The following is a 25,479-nucleotide window of genomic DNA, read 5'->3' as shown; positions in this document are numbered from 1 at the left end:
AGCGAGCCTTGACAGTCAAAAACCATTTAATGAAAAAAAGCACAATTTTACGATGATGCTACATCTAGATTTTTTTCACTGTCATGATTTTGCTGACGTGTTTCCACATTCACTCTGTAGCCCAGATGTTTTTGTGATTATTAAGATGCGTGTTCCGCTTTCATTTATTTGCTTGTTCTCTACAAAGTTTGGTGAAGTCAAATAGATATGTTATGAATAACAAAATTAATTCCATTCTTTCTATGAAAGTAAAGCATCTTGTGTGGAAGAATCACACTTCATCCTCTGTGGTCCTGGGAAACATGGTATATAAAATTGTTTGTTCTCACTCAACTGCTATGGAAAATCTAGCTGATCATCACATTGTTCTGTCTTTGCCTTTTTGTTTTATTATTTTCTTCCTGTAAGTGTGTGCTCTTCTGTGGGACTGTTTGTTTCATTCTGTTTGGAGGTAATACTTGCTATTTGATTGTGACTGACCAACAGAAATACCTTAAGTGTATGCTGTGTTTGATTTGTATACAGATGTGGTTTAAGTATGTTTAAAGAACAAAGTACATTGTATGAAGAAGAAAAAAATTACAGGCCTAATGAAGCTAACAAAGTGTGGCTTGTGGTCATATTTCTATTAAATAAAGTTTCTAACTGAATACATTTGTGTGCTGCACTTTTTTTTTTTTGTCTCCAGTCTGAGTCAAAAGTAACCACCGCTAGTGGTAACTGTTGTTTACATGAATGAGGCTATTGCAGCTTAAATCCACATTTCAGTTTCTTTTATTTTATAACACAAGATTAGAAAAACAGTGAGTGGACTGTTAGAACAGAAATCTGTATTTTTCTCTTTTGAAGGTTAACAGGCTGAACTGAAGGCTAAATGCACACTCCCTGCGTCTTACAGTTTGCTGTTGGAATATTTTAAGTCTCAGGAGTGATGCGAGGGGAAATTTGCTTTTCTTCCACACCCACTGTATGTAATGACCCAAATGGGGTTTTTTGCCTTCTAACCTCATCTTTCTGCAGCCAGCCAAGTTTGCAACATTAATAAAAGCTTGTTGTGTTGCTAAACCTCCTGCTTTCATCTCTTAATGTATGTTTATTAATAATTTTGTCATTCTACAGTGTAGATTACACAGTAAGATGAAGCAAACTCGTACTATAAGGTGATGCATTGTGGTTTATTATCTAACAATATTCTGCTGATGTTGCTCATACTCCATAGTGAGTTTTTGAGATGGTTTTGTTAAAATAATTACATTTATGAATTTTAATGTTAATTTATAAACACTTATTTACACAATACATTCACAATAGCTACAAAACGGCAGCTTGATAATAAAATATATTAGAAACAAATCCTGCTTCTTGTATTCAGGTATATTTGGCAAATGGCTTACAAATTGCAATTTTCTGAATCTTTAACTGAATTTATAGCTGAGGATCTTCACACAGTGGTGCTGCATGGTAACATAGTTGCATCACAGCAAATCAGTGACAACTATACTTTCTTCAACATTTCCTCCAGTCCAACTATCTGGGAACAAACCAGTCCTTGCTGTTACTGCCCAACTGAGCTCCAGCTATCTTTTGGCCTGTGGTGCATACAGAAAGATAGCACTGTAGGTGGAGAGGATCTCCCTGGCCTCTGTGGTGGCCAGCTGGCCTCCGGTCCTCACCAGGCCCACGCGGTCTCCTTTCCTCAGCGGCAGGATTAGACTGAAGGATACTGAGCCTCCAGAGCAGCAGTTACCACCAGCTGGGCCCCCATGTTGACCGGCCACAGGCCCCGCTGAGCTCTGCAGCCTCTGGACACTGCGGTTAGACACGGACAGCACAGCTTGTACCCGGTCACCCTGCTTTGCAGTCAGCAGCCCTGAAATGAGGTATCGGCCATCCAGAGGTACAGTGAAGATCCCTGTAGAGATGAAAGTGTGGGTAAGATCAATAATGTGATGTAGTTTGTTACACACAGTCAGATGGCTACTAATGTTTGTTACTCCTAAATCCTGTTTTTTTTTTAAAGCCTACATGAATAACTGAATTAGGTTAGGATCACAGGTCTTTTTTTAAAAACAATAGTCAGGTCCATATGTTTAAGAGATCGCGCCCTAATGCCCTTCCCAATATCCACAGTCCTCATTCTGTACAAAGTTTTTCTGAAGCTAATGGGCTTCAGCCATCTAAATTAGTCAAGTGGATATCTTCCAAAGTTAGTCTTCTTAATGCAACATTTTGTTCCTTCCACTGAATCTCAACAGGGAAACACTGTCCAGGGAAATCCAAAGAGGGAATTTTGTGTTAAAAAGAAAGTAACTTTGAAACATATCCACTTGATTTTATTAACTCACTACCGAAGCCTCATATTAACTTCAGATAAACTTTAAGGTAAGCCATTATTAACAGGAAGTATGCTTTCAGAAAGCAAGGCTTCAAAGATTGGGAACCTTTAAATTAACTTTGGATGGTTTGACTCAGCCCTGGATTTCTCCATTTTCCAAAGCTGGTTTAAAATTCATCTGGAGCCATTGTCGCCAAACTTGTCCCTAAACTTAAATCTATAAAATTGCAGGCTAATTCCCAGTTATATTGTGAAGACCACAGCCAGGACTTGCATGAATTCTTTCAGATGTGAATGACACATTTCATCCCAATTTAATAATGTGTGATTGTGTAATTATGATTTTAGATTCAAGCATGTGTGTGTTAATGAAAGATCATCACTTTCTATTGTGTAATTATCACAATTTAAACAATAAAAAGAAACATGCATTAATGGGGGCAGTACAGCAGTGTGTTATTTTGATTACTATGTATTATCACCCTGTTAAATTGTAATGGCAAATGGTTGCTTATTTACACATGCAGCAGACACGGAGCATTCATTTGGACTGCAGAGTTAGCTGATAAATGTCTGTGAATATACATTTATTCATTTAGCTAACGCTTTTATCCAAAGCGACTTACAATTGCTACATATGTCAGAGGTCACATGCCTCTGGAGCAACTAGGGGTTAAGTAAATACAGTAAATATACAGTAAATACAACCATTACACAACTGTGCATTATTCTGGGACACTTCATGAGCAAACAGGATCATGTATACATAGCGACATTGCAACAAATGTTAAATATTTTTTGTTTTTGTGTACCTGTGTGGGGATTGTAGTGTCCACCGTCATTGACAAGAACTCTGTTGAAGCGGATGGTGCCAGAGTCTGCAGAGAGGGGCGGCTGCGTGAGGCCAGCAGAGAAGGAGAAGGGATCAGCAAAGGCGCTGTTGACGACTGACACTGGAACGAAAAACATGTATTTAAGTCGTGTAAGTGTCAAGTTTCAAAGATAAATTACAGTGCAATTTCTCAATTTCTCCATACAGTGACTTTAACTTCTTCACAAATCCTCATATTTTGGCTGATGATTTGGATACTTTTTTTTCTTTATCGATACAGTTACTAAATTTAAGAGAGATGATTTCAAGATGGATTTTACCTGGTGATTCAACTGGAGTTTGATACATCGGATTCCACGGCACCTTTGCTGCCAAAGGAACTAGAAGGTACAAGAAAGTGTAAGTTTTATTTATTGTTTAGAGTCACTGCTGTGAGCTGAAGGGTTGACAGCTTTATTTTTAAAGACGTTACATTCCTATGAGTCTGTAGTAGTATGTTAAATATTATCATACAGGATCAATTGATTCAATTAAGAATTTGTGTGCTTTTCTGGGTCGGTAAGTAGCTAAAAGGAAGAAATGGGTCTTTGTTTCAGTAAACATAGCCTATCTACTTCAATGATGCCATTTTCTTAATCATCACCAAATGTCACAGAGTATAACCTCCTGGTAAGTGCCAGCAGACGAGCTAAAATCCTTCCACAGTCCGCCCACACCTCTTTAAACTAAACACATCCAGTTCCCACTCCCTCGCACTCTCAGGCTACAAATTATTCACAGCTTTTCCATTTTTTTGCACTGATGTAGTAGAATGGCAGAGCCTGCTACAATACCTTGGCGGCTGGCTGATTGAGGCTTGAAAGACGCAGGCTGCAGAGGAGGATAACCTGCAAAAGAAGCAGATGACAAAAACATTATGTTTTATCACCATCAGAGGACAAGGTTGAGTGAATACTCTTGACAGAGGCAGTTGTTTGGTTTTCCATTTGAACATTCTGGCAAAACTATGTGGGATAGTTTCCCAGAGAAGGTATAAAGTTAAATAAAAATAGTTATAATGCATCATTTTGGTTTTACAAGTGGCTTTTTGAATCCATTTAATTTTGCTGTTTCAGGACAATCGGATCTAGAAGCAGTCAGGTGTTTCTGATTAAGAACAACCTATAAAACAACATGAGGATTTGTAGCCCTGTAAAGAAAAGGGGATATGGAAACCTACCCTTTAATGGTGAAGAGTAATAGAAAACTTTTACATCTACCAAAGCCTGAACATTTGCATGAATTTTAATTATCAGGTTAATATTCTGGACTAACATGGATTTAAAGCACATTTTTAAAAACTATTCTCTATCCTTTTACTACTAAAACATGCCAATGTTTTAGTAGTAAAAGTTAATTCAATCCAGAAATGACACTGTGACTATCTTTTGCCTCTTCCGTCCAATTTGAGTTGGCCCTCGTTAAAAGCCCCAAGTGTAGCATTCCTCTGTGTCGATGGGGAAAAAAAAAGAAAGAACGTGGATAATTGAACCTTTGTTATGGTTTCCATATGTGAAAAAAAACAGACCCAGGCAATTCCAAATGTTGTCGTTGCTGATTAGTACAGACGAGTATATGTGATGTAACTATGAACTGACAGCAGTTGAAAAGAAGAACATACATATTTTATGTCACGTGTGGTAATGCTGGCTGAGTCTAGCTATCCATGGTGCCAGAATTATGACACAGTCTCATAAAATGTCCTTCTTGTCACTGTACTGAAGACAGATTCCAGTTTCAGCATTCATTCATACACATTACAAGTAGATTCATCAGAATCTTGTGCTTTAGATTCCAGACTCAAAATTACAGCATAGTTATTTTGTGTAAATGGGGTATCAATAACTACTTACTGAATATGTATACCAAGACAAATATTAAGTACAGGGAAAGAAGACACTAAGTTAGAGAATAAGGTGGTTAAAACTTTGTGCTTATGAGGGACTTAAATTACACTGCAAGTATTTTTTGAATTACTGAATATCTGTTTAATAATAACAGGGCCCAGTAATATTATAACTGGGTAATAAAACATGAAAAGTGGGTATTTAGGGTACAGGTGATATTACAATGAAATTAGTTATGGTGGAAAGGTAAATTATATCTGGGGAACAAAACATTAGGTTAGGCATAGGAAGAAGGGTGTACCTCTGTAACTGTAGCTCTAAAATAGTCATGTTTGTTCAGTCATTTTATCAAATTACAGACAATCTCAGACAATTCTTTCACTCACAAACAAATGATGACGAACATCAATAAATTTTCTAGATTTACTAAGAGCGTATTAAAGCGAAAGTGCCACAAGTAGTTTGGCTCCTTCCTTCTACATGTAAAAGAACATGTAGGCTAAACCTGTTATATTAGGTAATTTTAAAAGTACTTACAGTGTAATGTCTTACCCCAGTATTACCCCCTGTCCTTTCCACCTGACCATTATGTACAAAAATCCTTGTGGTCTTTAGTGAAACATACACACACACACACACACACACACACACACACACACACACACACATACACACACGGGCCACTTTATTAGGTACACCTGTTCAATTGCTTGTGAACACAAAAAAGCTAATCAGCCAATCACATGGCAGCAACTCAATACAGTTAGACATGTAGACAACTTGCTGAAGTTCAAACTGAGCATCAGAATGGTGAAGTAAGGGGTTTTAATTGACTTTGAACGTTGTTGGTGCCAGACAGGCTTTTCAGAAACTGCTGATCTACTGGGATTTTCACACACAACCATCTCTAGGGTTTACAGAGAATGGTCTGGAAAAGAGAAAATATCCAGTGAGCAGCAGTTGAGTGGACGAAAATGCCTTGTTGGTGTCAGAGGTCAGAGGAGAATGGGCAGACTGGTTCGAGATGACAGAATGGCAACAGTAACTCAAATAACCACTCGTTACAACCAAGGTATGCAGAATACCATCTGAACGCACAACATGTTGAACCTTGAAGCAGATGGGCTACAGCAGCAGAAGACCACACCGGGTGCCACTCCTGTCAGCTAAAAACAGGAAACTGAAGCTACAATCGCACAGGCTCACCAAAATTGGACAATGGAAGATTGGAAAAACGTTGCCTGGTCTGATGAGTCTATCCCGGCTCTATCCCTGCTGCCCTTAAGGAGGCCACTGTCACTCCGTTACTCAAGAAGCCCTCACTGGATCCTACCGTGTTAAATAACTTCCGCCCTATCTCTGTTTTGCCTTTTGTCTCTAAGGTGTTAGAAAAAGTTGTGCTTGACCAACTCCAGATCTTTCTAAAACGCAATGATATTTCTGAAAAATTTCAATCTGGTTTTAAGTCTGCTCACAGTACTGAATCTGCTCTGCTGAGAGTTTTAAATGACATCTATCGTTCCACTGACACTGGTGACTCTGTGGCTCTTATTCTTCTGGATCTGTCGGCAGCTTTTGATACGATCGACCACTCCATCCTGATATCCAGACTTGAATGTGATGTGGGGCTAAAAGGCATCGTCCTCCAGTGGTTCCAGTCTTATCTCTCGGGTCGTACTTTCAGAGTAAAGCTAGGAAATTGCTCATCGTCTGTTGCGCCTCTAACCTGTGGCCTTCCTCAAGGATCTATCTTAGCGCCTTCTCTCTTTTCCCTCTACATGTTACCGCTGGGCAACATTCTAAGAAGACATGGGGTATCTTTTCACTGTTATGCAGACGACACCCAAATGTACGTTCCAATCAAGAGAAATGATCCCTCTGCCCTTTCATCATTCTTAGGTTGTCTAGATGAAGCAAAATTTTGGCTGGACCAAAATTTTTTGTTCTTAAATGAAACCAAAACAGAGATCATTGTTTTCGGGCCCACTGTTAATCCCCAGGCTGCCACCCTCGACCTAGGCAGACTAGCGGCGTTTAGATCCTCTAGTGTTCGGAACCTGGGCGTTCTACTGGATGAGTCTTTAAATTTTGATAAACAAATCTCCTCGGTAATAAGCTCTAGTTTTTATCACCTACGTCTCTTGTCAAAAGTCAAACCTTTTCTTAATCCTAAAACTCTTGAGATGGCTGTTCATGCTTTTATCACCACACGTGTAGATTACTGCAATTCACTTTACTGTGGTATCTCGAAATCCCAAACTGCTCGTCTGCAATTGGTGCAAAATGCCGCCGCAAGATTCCTCACAAATAGTCGTAAAAGTGATCATATCACCCCAATTCTGCGGTCTCTTCATTGGTTGCCCGTTAATTTCAGAACTGAGTTTAAAATCCTGTTATTTGTGTACAAAGCTTTATGCAACCAAGCACCTAGCCACCTAACTGAACTGCTACAACCGTATACTCCATCGAGAAGTCTCAGATCAGGCGAACAAAATCTGTTACAAGTCCCTCACTGCAGACTTAAACGCAGAGGGGATCGAGCTTTTTCTGTGGTTGGGCCTCGGCTGTGGAACAATTTGCCCTTAGACGTTAGGATAGCCCCTTCTGTGATCTCTTTTAAGTCACTTTTAAAAACGCACTTGTTTTCTTTGGCCTATAATTAAGGTTGTTTATGTATGTGTATCTTTGTATATACATATATCTATATGTATATGTGTGTGTGTATGTTTATACGTCCTTTCTGTTGTTTATTTTTGATAACTCTATGATTGCTTGTGCTTCTCCCGTTCTAAGCTGTTCTTATCTTTGCTGTACTGTTCTATGATGTGCTGCTATGCATGGTGTTAGTGTCTTTTAATTTTGTTGTTCTGTAAAGCACTTTGGTCAGTCATTGGCTGCTATAAAATGTGCTATATAAATAAAATGAACTTGAACTTGAAAATGAACATGAGTCTGGATTTCAGCTGCGCCATTCAGATGGTAGGGTCAGAATTATACAACAAGAAAGCATGGATCCACCCTGCCTTGTATCAATGGTTCAGGCTGGTGGTGGTGGTGTATTGGTCTGGGTGATATTTTCTTAGGACACTTTGGGCCCCTTAGTACCAATTGAGCATCGTTTTAACATGACAGCCTATCTGAGTATTGTTGCTGACCATGTCCATCCCTTTATGACCACAGTGTACCCGTCTTCTGATGGCTACTTCCAGCCGGATAATGCACCATGTCACAAAGCTTAAATCATCTCAAAGTGGTGTATTAAACATGAAAATGAGTTCACTGTACTCCAGTGGCCTCCACAGTCAACAGATCTCAATCCAACAGAGCACCTTTGTGATGTGGTGGAACGGAAGATTCACATCATGGATGTGCAGCTGACAAATCTGCAGCAACTGAGTGATGCTATGATGTCATTGTGGACCAAAGTCTTTGAGAAATGTTTCCAACACCTTGTTGAAAGTATGTCGCAAAAAATGAAGGCAGTTCTGAGGGCAAAAGGGGGTCCAACCATACTAGCAAGGTGTACCTAATAAAGTGGCCGCTGAGTGTATATAAAAAATTATTTATTGTAGGGTTTTCATCTGCAGAGTAAATGTGGTCGAGAACACCAAAGTTCATCACCATTAGCACTACTCACCTGGTGCTCCAGCAAATCCTTTGACAGGCATGCTAGAAGAGTCCTCAGACCCTCTCCGCACAGTCACTCTGCGGATGTACCCTGGAGGTCCTGCCTCGCCCGTCTCCACCACAGGCCTTACGGGAACTAGTGGGAGAGTGTGCAGGCCTGGTTGCTGGGGCATAGACGGCTGGCTTGGCGGACTGATCTTGATCGTGTGTATGTTGGGCTTCATTGGTTGGCTGGGATTGTATGGCTGCGGAGGGATGATGAGAGGGATGTGGATTTGTTGGATTCTGGATCTGTTTGGAGTCAAATCTGGCGAAGAAGAAGGCTTCTCTGGTCTTAAGGTCATTCCTTGGAAAGTAAAGGAAAAAGAGAGACAGTGGCAAGATTGTAAAAATATCAATATACAGTTCACCTTCTAACCATATTATATGCGTACTATCAAACATAAAAAGCTTCTGGTCGCTACAACTGAAAGTTAAGGAAAATGCTGTAACTGCAATCACACAAGCCTTCAATTTACTTTTTTGTTTAGAAATCCCTCTTCCTCTCTCACATTCAGACCACATCCCTCCCATCTCTTGTGAATTCTCCTTTAATGACTTATATCCTGATGACAGGCCAAATTAGACTTGGCTTTCACTGCACCTCTGAGCTTTTATTTAAAAAAAAATAACGCTACCATTATTACCCTTCATAAGAGCAAAGCAGGCGGTCAGTGCTCATTTTAGGCAACCAGAACCATCTGAACTGAACCAGTTGGCATCTTGACAGACCCCCTGAGGGCACAGACATCACCTGGGCCAATGAGGTGAGTGTAGAAAGACACTGTGAGAGTGTCCTGGGGACAAATCACAAAAATAACTAAAGCTGCAAGCAGCAATGAACAGGACATCACACCCCTTCCCACACTGATGAGGACCATGCTGCAGTTGAAAGCTTGAAAGGAGAAATGATGGTCAGCGGACCTTAAGTTTTATAATAATAAGATATTTTTGTCAAAGAATGGACATTCATGCTCAAATCGACAGGGTACGAGTACATATTTAGCATCTTGAAAGTACAATAATCACTTTAATGGCTGTAAGTTCTGCCACATTATTACAATGAATCAAAAGCTGCCTGTTATTTCAGATGTACATCCAGTCTTGCCCTGAGGCAAAGTGATCAATCCAATGGAACATTAGAGTCTGCTTGTTACTCTGGATTATAAAAGTAATCAGCCACTCTGTTCTTATCAAGTAAAACATCATCAACACATGGACAAAATTCTTCCTTCTTAACTGCACGATACCACAGGCTACTTAGAAACCACATGTATGATTAAAAACGAATTAAACCCAGCAATCATGTTGTTTGGAGATAATCAGAAATCTCTTCTTCATTTCCTCCCTATGCTTCCTTCAGGACGCCGGTTGACTGAGTGCATATTTCCCATGAGCTCTCAGTCTGTGTCTCACTAAGGGGGCAACCACAAAGTTGAAAAACACAGAAAGGCGCAGACATACACACGAGTGATGGTGCAACGAAGAGCGTTACCAAAACCAGATGTTATTACTTGCAAGCAGATTTTGACACTGCAGTGGGAGGGATGATGTAGTCACTGCTTCCAAAGATTCGGGTGACAGTGCGTGAATGTTCAAAAGTGTCTGAAAGCGTAAAGGAATATTGCAGCAGACAAGCGGATCACTCGTTGGAAAATGGTGTCAAGGGGCACAGAGCAGGGTGTGGTGGTTACGCGCACGTACAATGATGCGTCACTTGCACTCTGACATACATTCTCTTCTTTTTCCTTCTCTTGCTATGCAAAGGGACATATTTTCATCCTCCACCCCATTTTCCTCCAGTCTTATTAATGATGGGAGGTTCAAACTGTGAACTGCATGGCATCCTTCAGGGACTCCCATTGTGTATCTGGGTCCATTCTCTGAAGACTTCCAGATGGGCTCCTGGGTCAGGGATGGAAACACCTTCAGAAATCTCTGTAGCTGTTGCAGTTAAAGTGCACCAAAATCAAAATTCAGGTTCTGACTAAATATATACAGTGTGTGTCTGTGGCGGGGTTGAATACAATTTTCCATTCTTTTCCCAACACAGACACCCTTTGACTTAAAAAAGCCTTTGTTATCTTGTTTCCCTCATCACGGTAGACAGTTAATCTTACTGCCTGTCGCTCTAATATAAAATAAGAATGATCAATTGCAAAGCATTGATCCATGAAATCAAAGCCTTCATTTTGTTCCGACTTTAATACAGCTGCTTTTTATATTTTCTGAAAGCCTCGCCTGTCAATAGACACTTACAGGACAGAGTGTGGGGGACAGGAAAAAAATGAAAAAGTCCTCTAGCATTCTTGGAAGGACAAACTGGAAGAAAATAAAATACTGGACAGAAGGAGAGAGCAACGAGGGAGTAAAGAGAGAGAAATTGAGAGATAAGAGAGACAGAACGAAACGACAGGGAAGTTATTTGAGCTAGACTGGGATCACCTCCAAAAAAGGAGTAGAAAAAAAAACAGCTTGAGAATCGCATGAGAAAATTCAGCACAAGATGGTTGATTAGTCAAAGATCTGAATGAGACAGCATGCTCTAGCTCTCACAACATAGAAGCATTTTCCATATTATAAGTATTTTCTTTTCATGCTACTTTCCATTTCTTCTTTACTACATCCAAGAGGGAAATACTGTACTTTTTATAAATCAATCAATTGATTAATTGAGAAAATAATCATCAGTTTAATCCATAATGAAAATAATCATCAGTCCAATACAAAATAGTTCAAAATTAGCTCCAGCTCAACCTTCTACAACAGTAAAATCCTGATTTTACAATAATGCAAGAGCAGTAATAATGTAATGATATGATAGTATACCCGTCAGGAGTACATTTTCCTGATTATACTTACATACTTTTACTTGAGTAACATTTTCAATGCAGGGCTTTTACTTGTAAAAGAGTATTTTTACATTGTGGTATTTTTACTTTTTACTTTCAGTAAAGGATCTGAATGCTTCCTTCACCACTTACAATTTCTAATAACCTTTACAGTTGACATTAAAGTCTCTCGCCTAATTTCAAAATGTCTTTGACATATCAGTATTATACTTTTAAATGATGCAACAGAGTCATTGCTGCTTAACCCTACCCTATCTGGAAGAAAACAGCCAGAAACAAACACACACATGCTGTAGTGGCAGACCTCTGCTGCTGCAGCTGCTGCGGGCGAAGCAGTGCCAGCATTTTGCAACTGAAGTCACACAATTCCATTCAGCAGTCACATTGAGTAAGGGCAGAGCTATTCCAGTTAATCTTTCAGTTATGTTCTTACAACACCTCATCTGTTTGCAGCCTCCTCGGGGTCTTCATATGACTGAGTGGAGAATATGAGCTCAAACACTGAGAGGAAACATTTCAGTAGGCTCTCAACTACCACCACACCTACAGAGCTGGGATTTTTCATGGAAATGCTTTATCTCCATTTAGGCTATCTCTCTTTCCCAAAGGAAAACATTAAATCTTCATGCTACCTCAGCCACATGGTCCAGCTCCCTCTCTCATGGGATATAGGATACAAACTATGAGCACAACAAGAGGGAATATCACAATAATTGCCCTTAGAGGAAAAGATTTGGTGAAATAAAGACAAACCATGTCTGCACATCAAATATAAAGCTACCACCAGCAGCCTGCTAACTTAACACAAAGACTTTAAGCAGGAGGAAACAGCTAGCTTGACTTTGTCCAAAGGTAACTAAATCTGCCCACCAGCACTAGTTAACATGGTGTATTTTTTTAATCCTTACAATAACCAAAGTTTTTAAATATAATATATAATGTGTTCATTTGTGAGCTTTAGAGGTGCTGGCAGGCAGATTTTGTGAAATCTTGGACAGAGCCAGGCTAGCTGTTTCCTACCATTTCCAGCCTTCATGCTGAGCTAAGTTTGCCGGCTGCTGCCAGTAACTTCATACTTAGCATAAAGACATGTGAGTGGTATTACAACTAATAAAGCGGGAGCCCTGACAAACATGTTTCACAGTCCTCCTTCAGTACGCACAGTTCTGCCTGATTTGATTCTGGGCAGAGTAGCAGTATGATATTACATATACGGTAATGAAATCAAACATCACGGTCACAGACCATATTTGGCAAAGAGTGAAATGGAATACAATTCACGCTCTTTGTCTTTCTACACCACAACAATTAATCCATCTGCTTTCCTTTCCTCAGGTCCCTATCATTCCATTGTTTTGGACGGTGGTTTAAGAAAGGGAGGCACCAGTGATGGGGGCCCCATTTATGACATCACAGCTGAGGGTAGTGGAAGCATCTGGTCCTGGGTGTGGAGCCCTGCTTTCCCCCCTCTCCATCAAGACTGGCTCCAGCAGTGAGTCAGGGCCCTTAATGAGTACCAGACTCCACATATCAGGCTGAGGTCACCCTACAGGGAATCTCTGGAGGTTGGTATGTGTAAAAGGACAAAGACAGAGAGGGAGGGAGTGCGTGTATGAGCCTCTGTGTGTATATACATGTGTACTGACAGACTGTGAACTGAAATTGGGGTCCGCCATTCTGTGGTATGAGTAAAAGAATCTATGTCATGGTGCAAGAAGGAAGACCTCACAACTCAACATATTCATAAAGGGAGTGGGAAAAATGGAATAGTCTGCTCAGGTGTTCTGACATTAACATAAGGGAGCAGTGAGGCACAAAACACTGAGAGTAAATCATCAGAGTAGTTAGGAGGGGCTGAGCTTGGCGTGTAAAAATTTAAGACTCTATTTACCTGTCCCCTTCCTTATATAAAAACTGGGGAATTCCTAGGACGACATGAATCTAATTCATAGGAAGTTTCCAATGCGGGCCTCTGCCTCGGTGCTGGGACATATTGAATGACATACTCAAGGCCAGCGCGGGAGGCCTAGTGAACGGGAAATACCCTATGGCCATTCATGGGATCTGATCCTTCCCTCCAAGCCTCCATGTAAACCAAGCAAACAGAATTCATTATATGGAGGATTATCTTCAGGAAACATTTGTGTTTACACAGATGTTAATCACTCTCGATAAACTCAAGGAAGTTAGAGAGGAAGCTGCAACTAAGTGTTTTTTATCCAACTTCTTTTGGCTCATTTCAGTGGACTTTTAAGCGGTGAAATTGTACCATAATCTATGTCTAATTAGTGGTCGTGGAGTATATTTTCAATAAATTTGACATTTTGATTATTCTTTCCACAGATAGCCAGTGATGTCAATAAACCATCACCAAACCACCAACTCACCTGGCTCTTTGGCAGTGATGTCCTTCAAAACATGTTTGGCCATCGCAGACAGCTGTCCCTGGAACTTCTGAAAGGAATTCTTCAGTAAGATGATGTCGGCTCCGTGATTTACACAGGTGGCGTTCATCCTGTATACACAGTCCCGCAGACCACCAACATGTCTCTCCAGTCCATCTTTCAGCTCTTTGATATTGACGGAAACCCCATCTAACCTTCCACACACCTTTTCAAGTCTGGTCACGCGTCCATCCACAGCAGACATGCCATCAGAAACACCCTGTGTGTTCTGTTTACATTGACTCAGTTCAGATGACACGTGTTTACTGAGCGTATCAAGCCTGTTCTTCAGCTCCTCCACCTGACGCTTTGTGTCGTCCGCCTGACCACTGGGTACTTCAATGACTGATGCCAAGTTGACCTGTGGTGGACTGCCAGTGCCACTCTGCTCTGCATGGCAGCATGTCGAGTTTATTCTGTACATATCCTGGTTGTATTTGCTTAAGGAGTCACTTAACTCAGTAACAGAATTAGCCAGATTGTTTTGGACATTAATCAACCCCTTCTGGAAGTCCTCCATCGTCTTGGTCCGTCTCTCATTTGCAACTGACTGCCTTTCAACAAGGTCTTGCAATTGCCTGAGTTTGTCTGTGTTGGCATTGACATCTGTGTGAAGAACATCCAAGTCATTCCTATACCGACTTAGGTCCTTCAATATATTTTCTAGACTGTTAGGTGTGTGTGGTGCACCTACAACATTTTCTGAGCCTGAACATCTTGCAGAGCACATCTCTCCAACAGCACTGACCTTTTCATCCAAGCCTTGGAGGAGGAACTTATTGTTGTTGACTTCTGCCTGGATACCATCCATGGAGTCACCAAACATCCCAGGGAAGGAGTTCTTGCTCATTTCCACCAGCATGTTCGTAAGCTGGTCCTCCATGCTGTTCAGTCGCTCATCCAGAAGTTGCCGAAGTGCTGCCACTTCTTCAGCAATTGTACGAGTCAGCTTCTCTTCAATATAGAAACAGTGAGTTTCTGCATTTTGTTCCGTGATATTAATGCGTGCCTCCAGCTCTTCAATCAGTAGGCCAAAATCATTGTCATCCTTTGGTCCAGAAAGGTGCGCCAGCTCATTGTCAATTCGGACATTCAGGATGCGATGAGCCTCTGCAATACGTTCAATCTCACGCCACAGGTCTTTGTGGTCACTATGATCCTCTTCCCCTTTGGATACATCTGTCTGCCTTTGAGTTCGTATAGGTCCATCTGCGGCGGCCATGTCCAGACGTAGTGCCCGGATCTCCTTTCTCAGATCAGCATCCTTGGTATCCACCAGCTCAGTCAGGCTGACCAAACGTTGGTCACGGCTGTCTTCACAGGTCTTCTGCAAGCTCTGGATCTTGTCATTGCATGAGGTTTGTAGCTTGGCCATCTGTTCCTCCACATTCTGGTCTAGCTCCTTCTTCAGCTTCTCAAATTTCCCATCAATGTAGGTCTGTATAACATCAAACTCTGCTATGGCTGGAGTCTGAGATTGAGAAGCATCCATCAAGACACGGATCTGCCCTTCATGACTTGTCATAGCTCCTCTTAGGTCTTCCAAAGCTTCGTCCTTGCTTTTCAGTGCATTGTTGATATCATCCAACCGGGCCACTATTTTATCTATAGCCTTGTCTCCAGCAATCCCACCTCTAGTTGCCTGATGACCATCCAGCACTGCTGGGCTCTCCTCTGTGCCTGCAGCAGTAGCACTGTCTGGCGGACGCATGTTGTTGAGAAGTGTCACCAGCATCTGCTTTGAGTCTTCCTGCAGCTCTGTGCGAAGGTTGGCGGTTAACCCTGTCAAAGCAGACTGAAGATCCAGGACTGTCTTAGACAGGCGCTGAACTTGACCTTCTAGAAGATGGACCTTATCTGTCCCACCATGCCTCATCTCATGATGCCCTGTCTCCCTCCTCTCTGGCCCTATGATCAAAGAATAGGTTATTAGAGTTTTATTAATGAATACAAATATATAATATAAATAATTTTCTCCTCTTTAAGCACAATGACACTAAGGTAGCTTAATGTGGTGATTTAGTGGTACTTAGTAAAATTTGGAAATACATAGATGTGTAACATAAATTGACAAAAACACCCATGTGAGAACAGAAAATGGTGACTTACTCTGTGTGTGTCTTGTTGTATGTCCAGGATTTGATGGGAGGTAAGGCTGTATTCCCTGAACTGTTTGTCGGTCTGGGGCTGGTTTTAAATCTTTGCAGTCTGGACCCTGGTAACCGGGACAGCATCTCCACTCTAACTCTGTGACTGTCTTGAAGGCAATCTTGTATGTGGGTCGAAACCGATTTTGGTATCTGTAAAACAGGGCAGAGTCATCAATATGTTGTCAAAATCTCAAACAAATATGAATATAAATTCGGGAACACTAAGCTTAATTTCCAAGATCAAACCCAGAACATTTGTTAAGTGTTATTCCTGTTTGTGCATACTACAGCTACTCTGCCATTCCAAAAAGAGGAAACTGTTCCAATAATTTATATTTTTATTGGTTACTGTCCTGCAATCACCAAAACATGGACATTTTTTGAGCTTCTCTACTTTTCCCCATTACATGAAAATGTCAACTTTCTAGCCAAGCTTAACAGTTCCCAAAGAAACAATAGATGACATCACTTCCCTGAAGGCAGGGGTCATGTCATGCAGAACATCTGGAAAGTTGATGACTGAAACAATCATCTTTGCACATTTCTCAACTGTCACCCTCACTGTTGTAGCTTGACAAAGAGACAAAAGGAAACCTGTTGGATAATAACATCTTAGATTATGGCTTTAATCAATGTGTGCTTAAAACTCATCCTAACATGAGATAATATGAAAACCAGAGCTGTCTATTATCTTCTTGCTTTACACAGAAACTTGGAAATGTGCTCCTGTGACCTAAGAATCACCAGTTTTCAGGGATCTTTTCCACAACACAGTGGACTCTCTGCATGTGTTTGTCGAAGTGGATTGCAAAGCTAAACCACAGATAGCATGTGTTGTTTCACAACTAATAATGAATCACAAAGGAAAATATATTAAATTGCAACAGAACATCTTCCAGTACAGAATTAATGACAACTGTTACTCACCAATTACTGGTGTAGATGCTCTCATTTACTATCAATTACACCACAACAGGAACAAATTGCTTTGTTTATCTCAACAGTTGTGTAGACATAGATTTTATATATTACAGTATTTATTATTAGATCAAAGCATATTCTATATAAGTCACATATTAGAATACATGCAAAAATTCTACTTCAAGTTATGTTATGGGGTGGCAATGGGGCAGTGGATAAGACACATGCCTTGATCAAGACACTTAACCAATAGTTGCTCCGGAGGCTTGCGTGTGAGCTTTTGAGCTTGTGTAAGTTGCTTTGGATTTAGTTAAATAAATAAATGTACTGTGAATTAATATTTTCTTGAGGGCTATTTAGCTGCTAATGACAAATCCTATAACATACTCTAATGGAAAGTCTGTCTGTCCCAGCTGATTTTCATTCGATGCTTGTTACAATAAGCTCAAGGCCATCCAGAGCAGTACAAGCATGTTAAGAGAATGGATAGATTTTAGACACTGTTTAGTTTTTTGGGGTTTTTTTATAGGTTGATATAAGGCCAGTGCCATAATACATATCCATAGAGCTAGTTAAAACCAATGACTATGCATCTGACTGACCAGAATATGGCCTATAAATGCTCATACAGTAGTTTGGAAGTAGTGCAGGCACGTTGTCCCAAAGTGTGTCCACAGGTGGCCACTGGTTGCTATTGGCTAATAACACTAGCTTGAAACTTGGGAGCTCATATCAGGTGAGTAACCATTTGTATTGGCTTTCAGCTATAGGGAGGGTTCTATTCCTCATTAGTTTTAGACTACTTTTCCAGTTTAACCCTTTGCATTTTCAGTGGATTATTTTAAGTGCAAGAAATATGCCTTTGGTTCTGCCAATGAGTTCCTGCAGCCTCACAAAGAAACATTTTCTTCTCATAGCTTAAGTCTATAACTCACTGCTACATCTAAACATGCACCCTCAACCCCTTCCCCCATGCTCCCCGGATTCTCACGTCACTTGCTGCTGGCAGTTGGGCTGGTAGGCTGGGCATGGGGCCACTACGGGCTCCTGGAAACTCTCCACACTTCCCTGCACGGCACAGCTCACGTTCTTGCGCACCACATAGGCACACCAGTTCCTAAGGAGGGGGGAAGGAATAAACAAGAGCTTCAAGATATACATGTATATGTCAAGAACTGTAGGAAAGGTGTTTGATGAAAACTACTGTCCAAAGACCATGGAATTAGTTATGGAGTTTTTGGTGATTTGGATCACATCAATTAGGTCAATTAGGTCCTTATGGTTTACTGAGTTTTCCCTAAAGATTGCAACAGATTTTTCTTCATGTTTACCTCTATCTTATTTTACCAGAAACCAGTTTCACAGCAAATGCACTTAATGCTCTCTTGTAGATTAGAGATTGGAGTAATCACTGACATTCCAGCGTTTATCACCTCACACTGACCAACTCGAGACAAATTTAGCCACAGGCTGATAAAAGCACAGTGAATGTTAACAGGCTGGATATGACCATAACAGGCTAAATCTGCACCCAATACGAGGTCATTACGATCACTGAGAAGTTTGGGCGTCTTCGTATTTTTGTTGGCCACTGCACAACAAAAGCGCACAACTTTCACCTTCAGGAAAAGTGGGATCAAGAGACGTCCGTGCTATAGTGGTTTACTTTAGACTTTAACTAAAACAGAAAAGTTAAAATGATTCGCCACACAAATATAAAAACGCGTTATTTACCTGTTTCTGTGTCTTTGTACCACGCCAGTGTATGCGGACCCTTGGAACAAGTCATAAGAGGAGGGAGACCCGTAGGTGAACTGAAAGTTCAAAAACAGTGTGAAAACTGTCCACCGCCAGTCCATCGCTCCATTCCTGTAATTCATACTTACAAACTCCTTAAAAATAAATATTCCTAACATAGAAAAGGATCGGCCTACTCTGTTATTATCATGCGCGCTGCTCCCAACCACCAAAGTCACATTGCGCCAGTGACTGGTCCAACTCCAATAACTCAAGTTTGGGGAAGTCCACATTCACTGCAACTCCCTTGGAATGACGTTTAGGGCCCACACCCTCCTCCCAAAAAACTGAGATGGGGGAACTTCCCCCAGCCTTTAATAAAATAAAAATGTTATATCCCAAAAGGTGTTTTTGTTTGTGGTAATTAATTACCAAACTCAGAGGATGCTGCCACCACAAAGGACTTGATTACTTCTTTGTCTGCGAACAGCCAATGAATCACACCTCACTGATGAACATAACAAGATAATGTCTTTTGAAAGCAACCTCTAGTGTAGAAAGTGCTGATGATATTCATGGCCAGGGATAACGTTAGTCATTTACATTCTGTCTGTCCTGTTGGTGAATGGGGATATGGGGGAACACATAGTATGCAGTCTGTTCTTTTCTGCAGCAATTCACTGAGCAAATTACATTCTTTAAGCCAAACTGAGCAATTTGCAGAGCAAAATCTTAATGTGGAGGGAGACAGAAAGCAGCACATTAGTTACACAAGCGCTTCAATTCACAGCACTCTAGGCAGGGATTCATTGTCAGTGCTTTAGCCTGTGTGAAAGTGTGAGAAGGAGGAGAGTTTCCAAGCACACAGTGGTGCTGTGAAAATTATTTTTGTAAGATGGCCTTAAGCAATTTCCCCCCAGTTTCCCAAGGTGCTGTCGTCGGGTATGCTGCATGACTTTTTCCTGATCAGACAGATGCTGTCAGTTAACACAAAAAATTATAATGGTGGAGGAAGAAAAATAGAGGGAGACAGAAGGAGAGAAATAACCAAGGGAGACTGAGAATAGGGTGAGAATTCAAGAACTTTATGTGTTATGATGATTCAGAGGGAAGCATTATCAGAGGAAGAGATGTACAAACACACATGTGGACACACACACGCGCGCGCGCGCGCACGAATACCCCAGTAACAATTCCCTCCCCCAAAATAACCTTTTACCACTGAACAAGCTCTTTCTTTTGAATGGCCAGAGATAGTCCTTCCCAAAATAAGACCGCACTATTTCATCAGGCAGTGTGCACTGGGTCAGCCAAGCCAGAGATGTTGGAATAATAATAATAATAATAATAATAATAATAATAATAATAATAATAATAATAAGGAAGAATGAAGGGGATTTCATTTTCAAGTGTTTTATCAATAAACTTGATATGCCATTAATACACATGATCCTTTATGATGTTATTGCCAATTTCATTTTGTTCATTTCCTCTGGCGTTCATACATTTACTTATGATTCTTACCCACATTATACAATCACCAAACCTCGACATTTACTGGAGGCTACTTAGACCGCAAAAAATAGGCTGTTAATTGGGTTTACGTGAGTCACACGTGTGACAGTCTATGACTGTTTGTTTAGTCACCACAAGAGGGCAGCACAGCAGCAGTAAAGACGGCAAAAAGCCCTTCTTGTAGTCATGGCAATTCTTTTCCAAAAGTGTTGGAGTGAAAACAGGACATTTCATTACTGAGTGCCCAAATATCTCCAGTCACATTTCTCCATCACCTTGCCATGCTGTGCTCATGTCAGTTATCTATATATGCGCTCTGAATAGACCAGCTCATTCATTAATGGTACATTTGACTGGAATGATGTTGTCTCTCCAAGTAAATCATCATCAGCCATACTCTATTTCTGTCTTTGCTTATAAAAGCTATACATTCTGTTTCCACTGCTCCTCTTGCAGCTAGATTAAAGCCCTTACTCTTAACTCACTGCACATATTTTCCATGATGACATTATCAAGCCACACACCTCATACCTGCTCAAGTTAAAAATAGCCATTAACTTCATATATGCCCTGACATTCATGCAGAATGGGAAGCAAGATGAGTCATGACTGAAGGAAAATACCCGGTCATATCTTTCAGTTAAAAAAAAAACATGCTATGATTTCAGCTATAAATCCAGGGGACATTTCCTCGTTTCACCTTTCTCAAATCGATTTCTTATATTTTGACTTTGCAGAAGTTGGAGGACTGATTGGAATTGGAATAGCCTGCATTGAACCAGGGTGGATCCTTTGCAGCATACAATGCATTTGTCATTGAGACATGCATTTTGCAAGGCCACCCCTCACAAAGACTGCTTTTGAATCCTTGAAATTCAATGTGCTCCCACTGAAACAATGATCTTGATCTTTATGTTAACTTATAATAAATGTGCAGGTGCATTTGAGGGTGTGTTCAAGGTTGCTACAGAGGAAACAAAGGGAAACAAAGCATGTTTATTTTTTAAACTCCCTGTTTTGGAGCCGATACACTATGAATACTCTGATTCAGATCATGTGCATCAAATGAAATTGAGCCAGAGCTAACTGTCCATGTAGGTTCACTGTGGATTTTGTGGGCACTGTGGCTTCCTAACAGTGAACGTGCCCTTGTAAACTTATAAATACAAACAACACTCGCTTTTTGTTTCACCCAGGGAGAGTGAGCTGTGCTGCAGAGTTCGCTTCCATTTGGCAAGCAACAGCAATGCACCATGCGCATTACACCGTGATACCGCTGCACTTACACTGGGTGACTCAGTGGGAGAGCCAAGGCCTGCACACACTGCCTACACAGGTACTTTTCAAAGTGGGGTCAAGGGGCTGCCTAGGGGTGCTGTAGTGGGAATAAAACTTAAAATTCACTTTTCTCTCCACACAGTGAAACCGAGATTATGGGACATGGTGTTTTGATCACATATTCCAATTTATTCACTCATTGCAAGAAATCTTTGAGCTGAAGTGAATTCCAAAAAAACAAAAAAATTAGTCTACAGATTTAGGAACACAGTGCCATCACTCCTGATATGAAGATGCTGGGTTATTTGTCCCTTTTAGATACGAACATGCACGCACACACTTTAATAGCATGATGAAGTAGCTGAAGACCCCTCGGTCTCATTGCATAATGTTATACTCTCAGAGGCTTTTTGAACGTGTGTCAGGTGTAAGGGATGCAGAAATGATGATGCCTCAGAGAAACGACTCTACCAGATTCTCTTCCATCATTATTTCAGATGTTTCCCTCTAGTCTCCTTGCCTCCTCTCTCCCTTCTCATTCATTTTGCTTCCCGCAGAAAAAAAAACTCTTGACAGAGACCGACTTGTATCGCTGTCACTTTGTAATAGTCGACTCATCGAAAATAGCTCCCTAATTAGTTGACCTTTCCATTATGTGTGACACTTGCATTTGTGGGCGCTTGGATTTATCTTTTAAGGTTATTAATTGGCATAACACTGTGAATGACCTCCTCTGGATCAAGTTGTAGGTTGGATTTTTCTAGTTTTGCTAAGGAAAAAGCATTATGGGAATGATTCACTACAGTGTCATGATCAGAATAAGATTAAGAGAAAGTTCAAAGAAATGTCATGGTCAGAGACAGACTTGGAGATAAAGGAAGAGATATAGATGCCTGTTGTGGATGTACACAAATCACCCACCCACCACACACACACACACACACACACACACACACTCTCCCCCCTGAGTCACTCGCACATGCACATACACGTGGGCCTGTGCACACACACACACACACACACACACACACACACACACACAGCAGATTGGGAAAGCTGATTTATTGGTTGTAAAATGTTAATATAGCCATAAGCCGTGCTCATGAATTGTTAATTAAGGCCGTGACAGACTCGTCACCTAAAATGTTAATGAGGTGAGATTGCGTGGAGGTAGAGAGATCTCTGTGAGCTACTGAGCAAATACAACAACTGAATCCACAAGACCCCCCACACAATATAATAAGAAACGCTAAGGGCACCTGAGATGGGTTGTGCCCATTCGGCCATGGAGTAATTATATTAATGAATGGCGGTGCGTGAATTAACCAACGGGATAGTGAAAGGGTATGATAGATATGATCCATTTTTAGCATCACCCAGCCTATATCTGTACTGTCTTGTTCAAACTTACTGATCGGTGGTGGAAAAAGTATTACACATATACAGCTATTCTTATCTTTATATCCAGTGCATGATAATAATTCTTAATAAAGTGCCCAGCACTGAGAGAAGAGTAGTAGGCCTACATAATGGCTACTGGGAGGAAGGATCTCGTGTCGGGTTCAGTGGTGCATCTTTGTGGTATCAGTCTTTTCCTCAGGTGGCGCCTGTGTCCAGAAAGGCGTGAAAGGGGTAAGTAGTATTGTTGGTCATGCACTGCAGCTTGAAAACCAAAGAATCAGGTTCCACCCTCATTAATCCACTTTAATGATAATATATTGTAATGACTTAATTAGATTTAATTAGAGTTAATTATATACACCTGTGTGAAGTCCGTGTCTGCTGTGAGAGAGGTCTAGTTGTTTTATAAGTAATGTTGTAGCTTTTCAAGTTGGAACTAATTGTAATTACTTTATAGACTGTTGGGTAATTTATCTTTAAAAACACTCATAATATGTTCTGTTTATAAAACCTAGTTAGTGTAGTAGTTATGTAGCTGTCACATAAAAGTTGTGGGCTAAAACATTTGACTTTCCTCTGAAATGTGGTGGAATCTCAATACACTTTGTGCATTGTGTATACTTTAGTGAGTATTTTATATTTTTGTCAGTTTCAGTGTGAATATATTACATACTTAAAATGTGTTCAGAATGAGTATATAGAATGGAATTGGGCTGTAACAGACCACATATCCAACGCACTCTTTTACAATGAGGCGGGTTATATAAACCTTGGATGCCTGGCCTTATACTCGGTTTATATGGTAGTGCTGCTGAGAAGTGTGGAAAAATTGCTGTGAAGTAAGAATGCTTTCAAAACTTGACATGTTAGTAGATTACATTTATCAGCTAACAAAATGCAAAGTGAGTGAACAAAAGAAAATCTAAATCAAATCAATATTTGGTGTGACCATCCTTTGCCTTCAAAACAGCATAAGTTCCTCTATGTACACTTGCACACAGTTCTTGAAGGATCTCTGCCTCAATTGCTTCTCTCTCTTCATGTTATACCAGACAGACTCGATGATGTTGAAATCACTGTGGGGCCCATACTATCACTTTCAGGACTACTTGATCTTCTTTAAGCTGAAGATAGTTCTTAAAGATTTTTGCTGTATGCTTGGGGTCATTGTCATGCTGCCTCCCTGATGGTACTGCATGATGAATAAGTATCTGCCTATACTTCTCTGCATTGAGACCATTAATTCTGACCAAATCCCCAACTCCGTTTGCACAAATGCAGCCCTAAGCATCCAGGGTGTTGCCTAAATTGAACAAACTGCCTTCTACTACAGCCAAATCTTTGACATTTTCATCAATCCAGATGAACTGCTACCATTTTCTTCACCCCAGTTCCTGTTTTTTCGTGCATAGTTGAGTCACTTGGCCCTGTTTCCATGTTGGAGGTATAGCCTTTTGGCTGCAAGTCTTCTATTATGAGCACTTCTGACCGGACTTCTCCGGACAGTAGATGGGTGTACCAGTGTCCCACTGTTTTCTGCCAGCTCTCAGCTGATGGCGCTGCTGGACATCTTCCGATTGCGAAGGGAAAAGTAAGCATTATGTGTCTTTAATCTGTTGCAGTAAGTTTCTTTGGCTGACCACTGTCTACAGTCTACAGTCCTCAACGCTGCTGATCTATTTGTGCTTCTTCAAAAGAGCTTGGACAGCACACCTGGAAAGCCATGTCTGCCTTGAAATTTCTGCCTAGAAGAGACCTTGCTGATGTTGTATGTAGATGTCTTGTTGCCATGGTGTATGACTTTTGACAGTAAACAGTTAGCTGAGTTTGGCTGTTCCTCACCCAGTTGTAGTCATCCTTCACAGCTGTTTCTGTTTCACTTGTTGTTTACAAACAAAATATTGATTTGGGGATCATTAGCACATTTGTTTAATCATATAACTGATATGTCTTCAAAATAATATATAGTCTATTACAATGTTCATATTTGAAAGCTTTCTGACTTTATAGCATTTTTTCCACACCTGCCTGAAACCTTTGCACAGAACTGTACTTAAAATGCTCATGTTTGAATTTGGTGCAGTGCATTTTCATCCAGTTGTAACTGCTGTTTTTAGGGTATTTTGCTTTTGGTTCACTGACCAGTGACTCATTCACATAATGGTTTCTATGTAATATTGGCTTCATTGAAGCTTTTGTCACTCTCAAGATAAATGATCACAATCACATTTTCCTCCACACACTTTCAGCTGGGCAATACAGTAATATTTCCACTCCAAGCAATGGGATTATGTGCCTTGTTGCTGCTTCGTATCACAATTACATCTAAACTGTTGAGCTCTTCTCCACTCAGCTTCACTCAGTGGCAGCATTAAGCTTGTATCATGTACTGATGGTCAACTGGAGCCAGTTATCAACGCTACATAGCATTTCATAACAAGAGATTGTCTGCACTGAGCCAT

The 25,479-nt window shown here is 40.7% G+C and overlaps 1 protein-coding gene across 1 annotated transcript; it reads right to left on the bottom strand.

Annotated features, from left to right (window-relative positions):
* Nucleotides 1–8: 8 nt before the first annotated feature.
* On the bottom strand, nucleotides 9–25,479 carry emilin2a (elastin microfibril interfacer 2a). The gene is made up of 10 exons (XM_038719369.1): nucleotides 25,419–25,479; nucleotides 18,821–19,115; nucleotides 18,078–18,203; nucleotides 16,125–16,315; nucleotides 13,959–15,923; nucleotides 8,691–9,026; nucleotides 4,001–4,054; nucleotides 3,488–3,547; nucleotides 3,148–3,288; nucleotides 9–1,912 (listed from the first exon to the last, which is right to left on the bottom strand). The coding sequence occupies exons 1-10, from the start codon at nucleotides 25,477–25,479 to the stop codon at nucleotides 1,578–1,580; spliced, it is 3,564 nt and encodes a 1,187-aa protein (XP_038575297.1). The 3' UTR covers nucleotides 9–1,577.

This window comes from Micropterus salmoides, unplaced genomic scaffold, assembly GCF_014851395.1.
Source record: "Micropterus salmoides isolate LMB-PRFRI ecotype aquatic unplaced genomic scaffold, ASM1485139v1 Ms_hic_scaffold_14, whole genome shotgun sequence".
Taxonomy (NCBI): Eukaryota; Metazoa; Chordata; class Actinopteri; order Centrarchiformes; family Centrarchidae; genus Micropterus; species Micropterus salmoides.
Note: the sequence above shows the minus strand (reverse complement) of the source record. Positions and strands in the feature narration are given on the sequence as shown.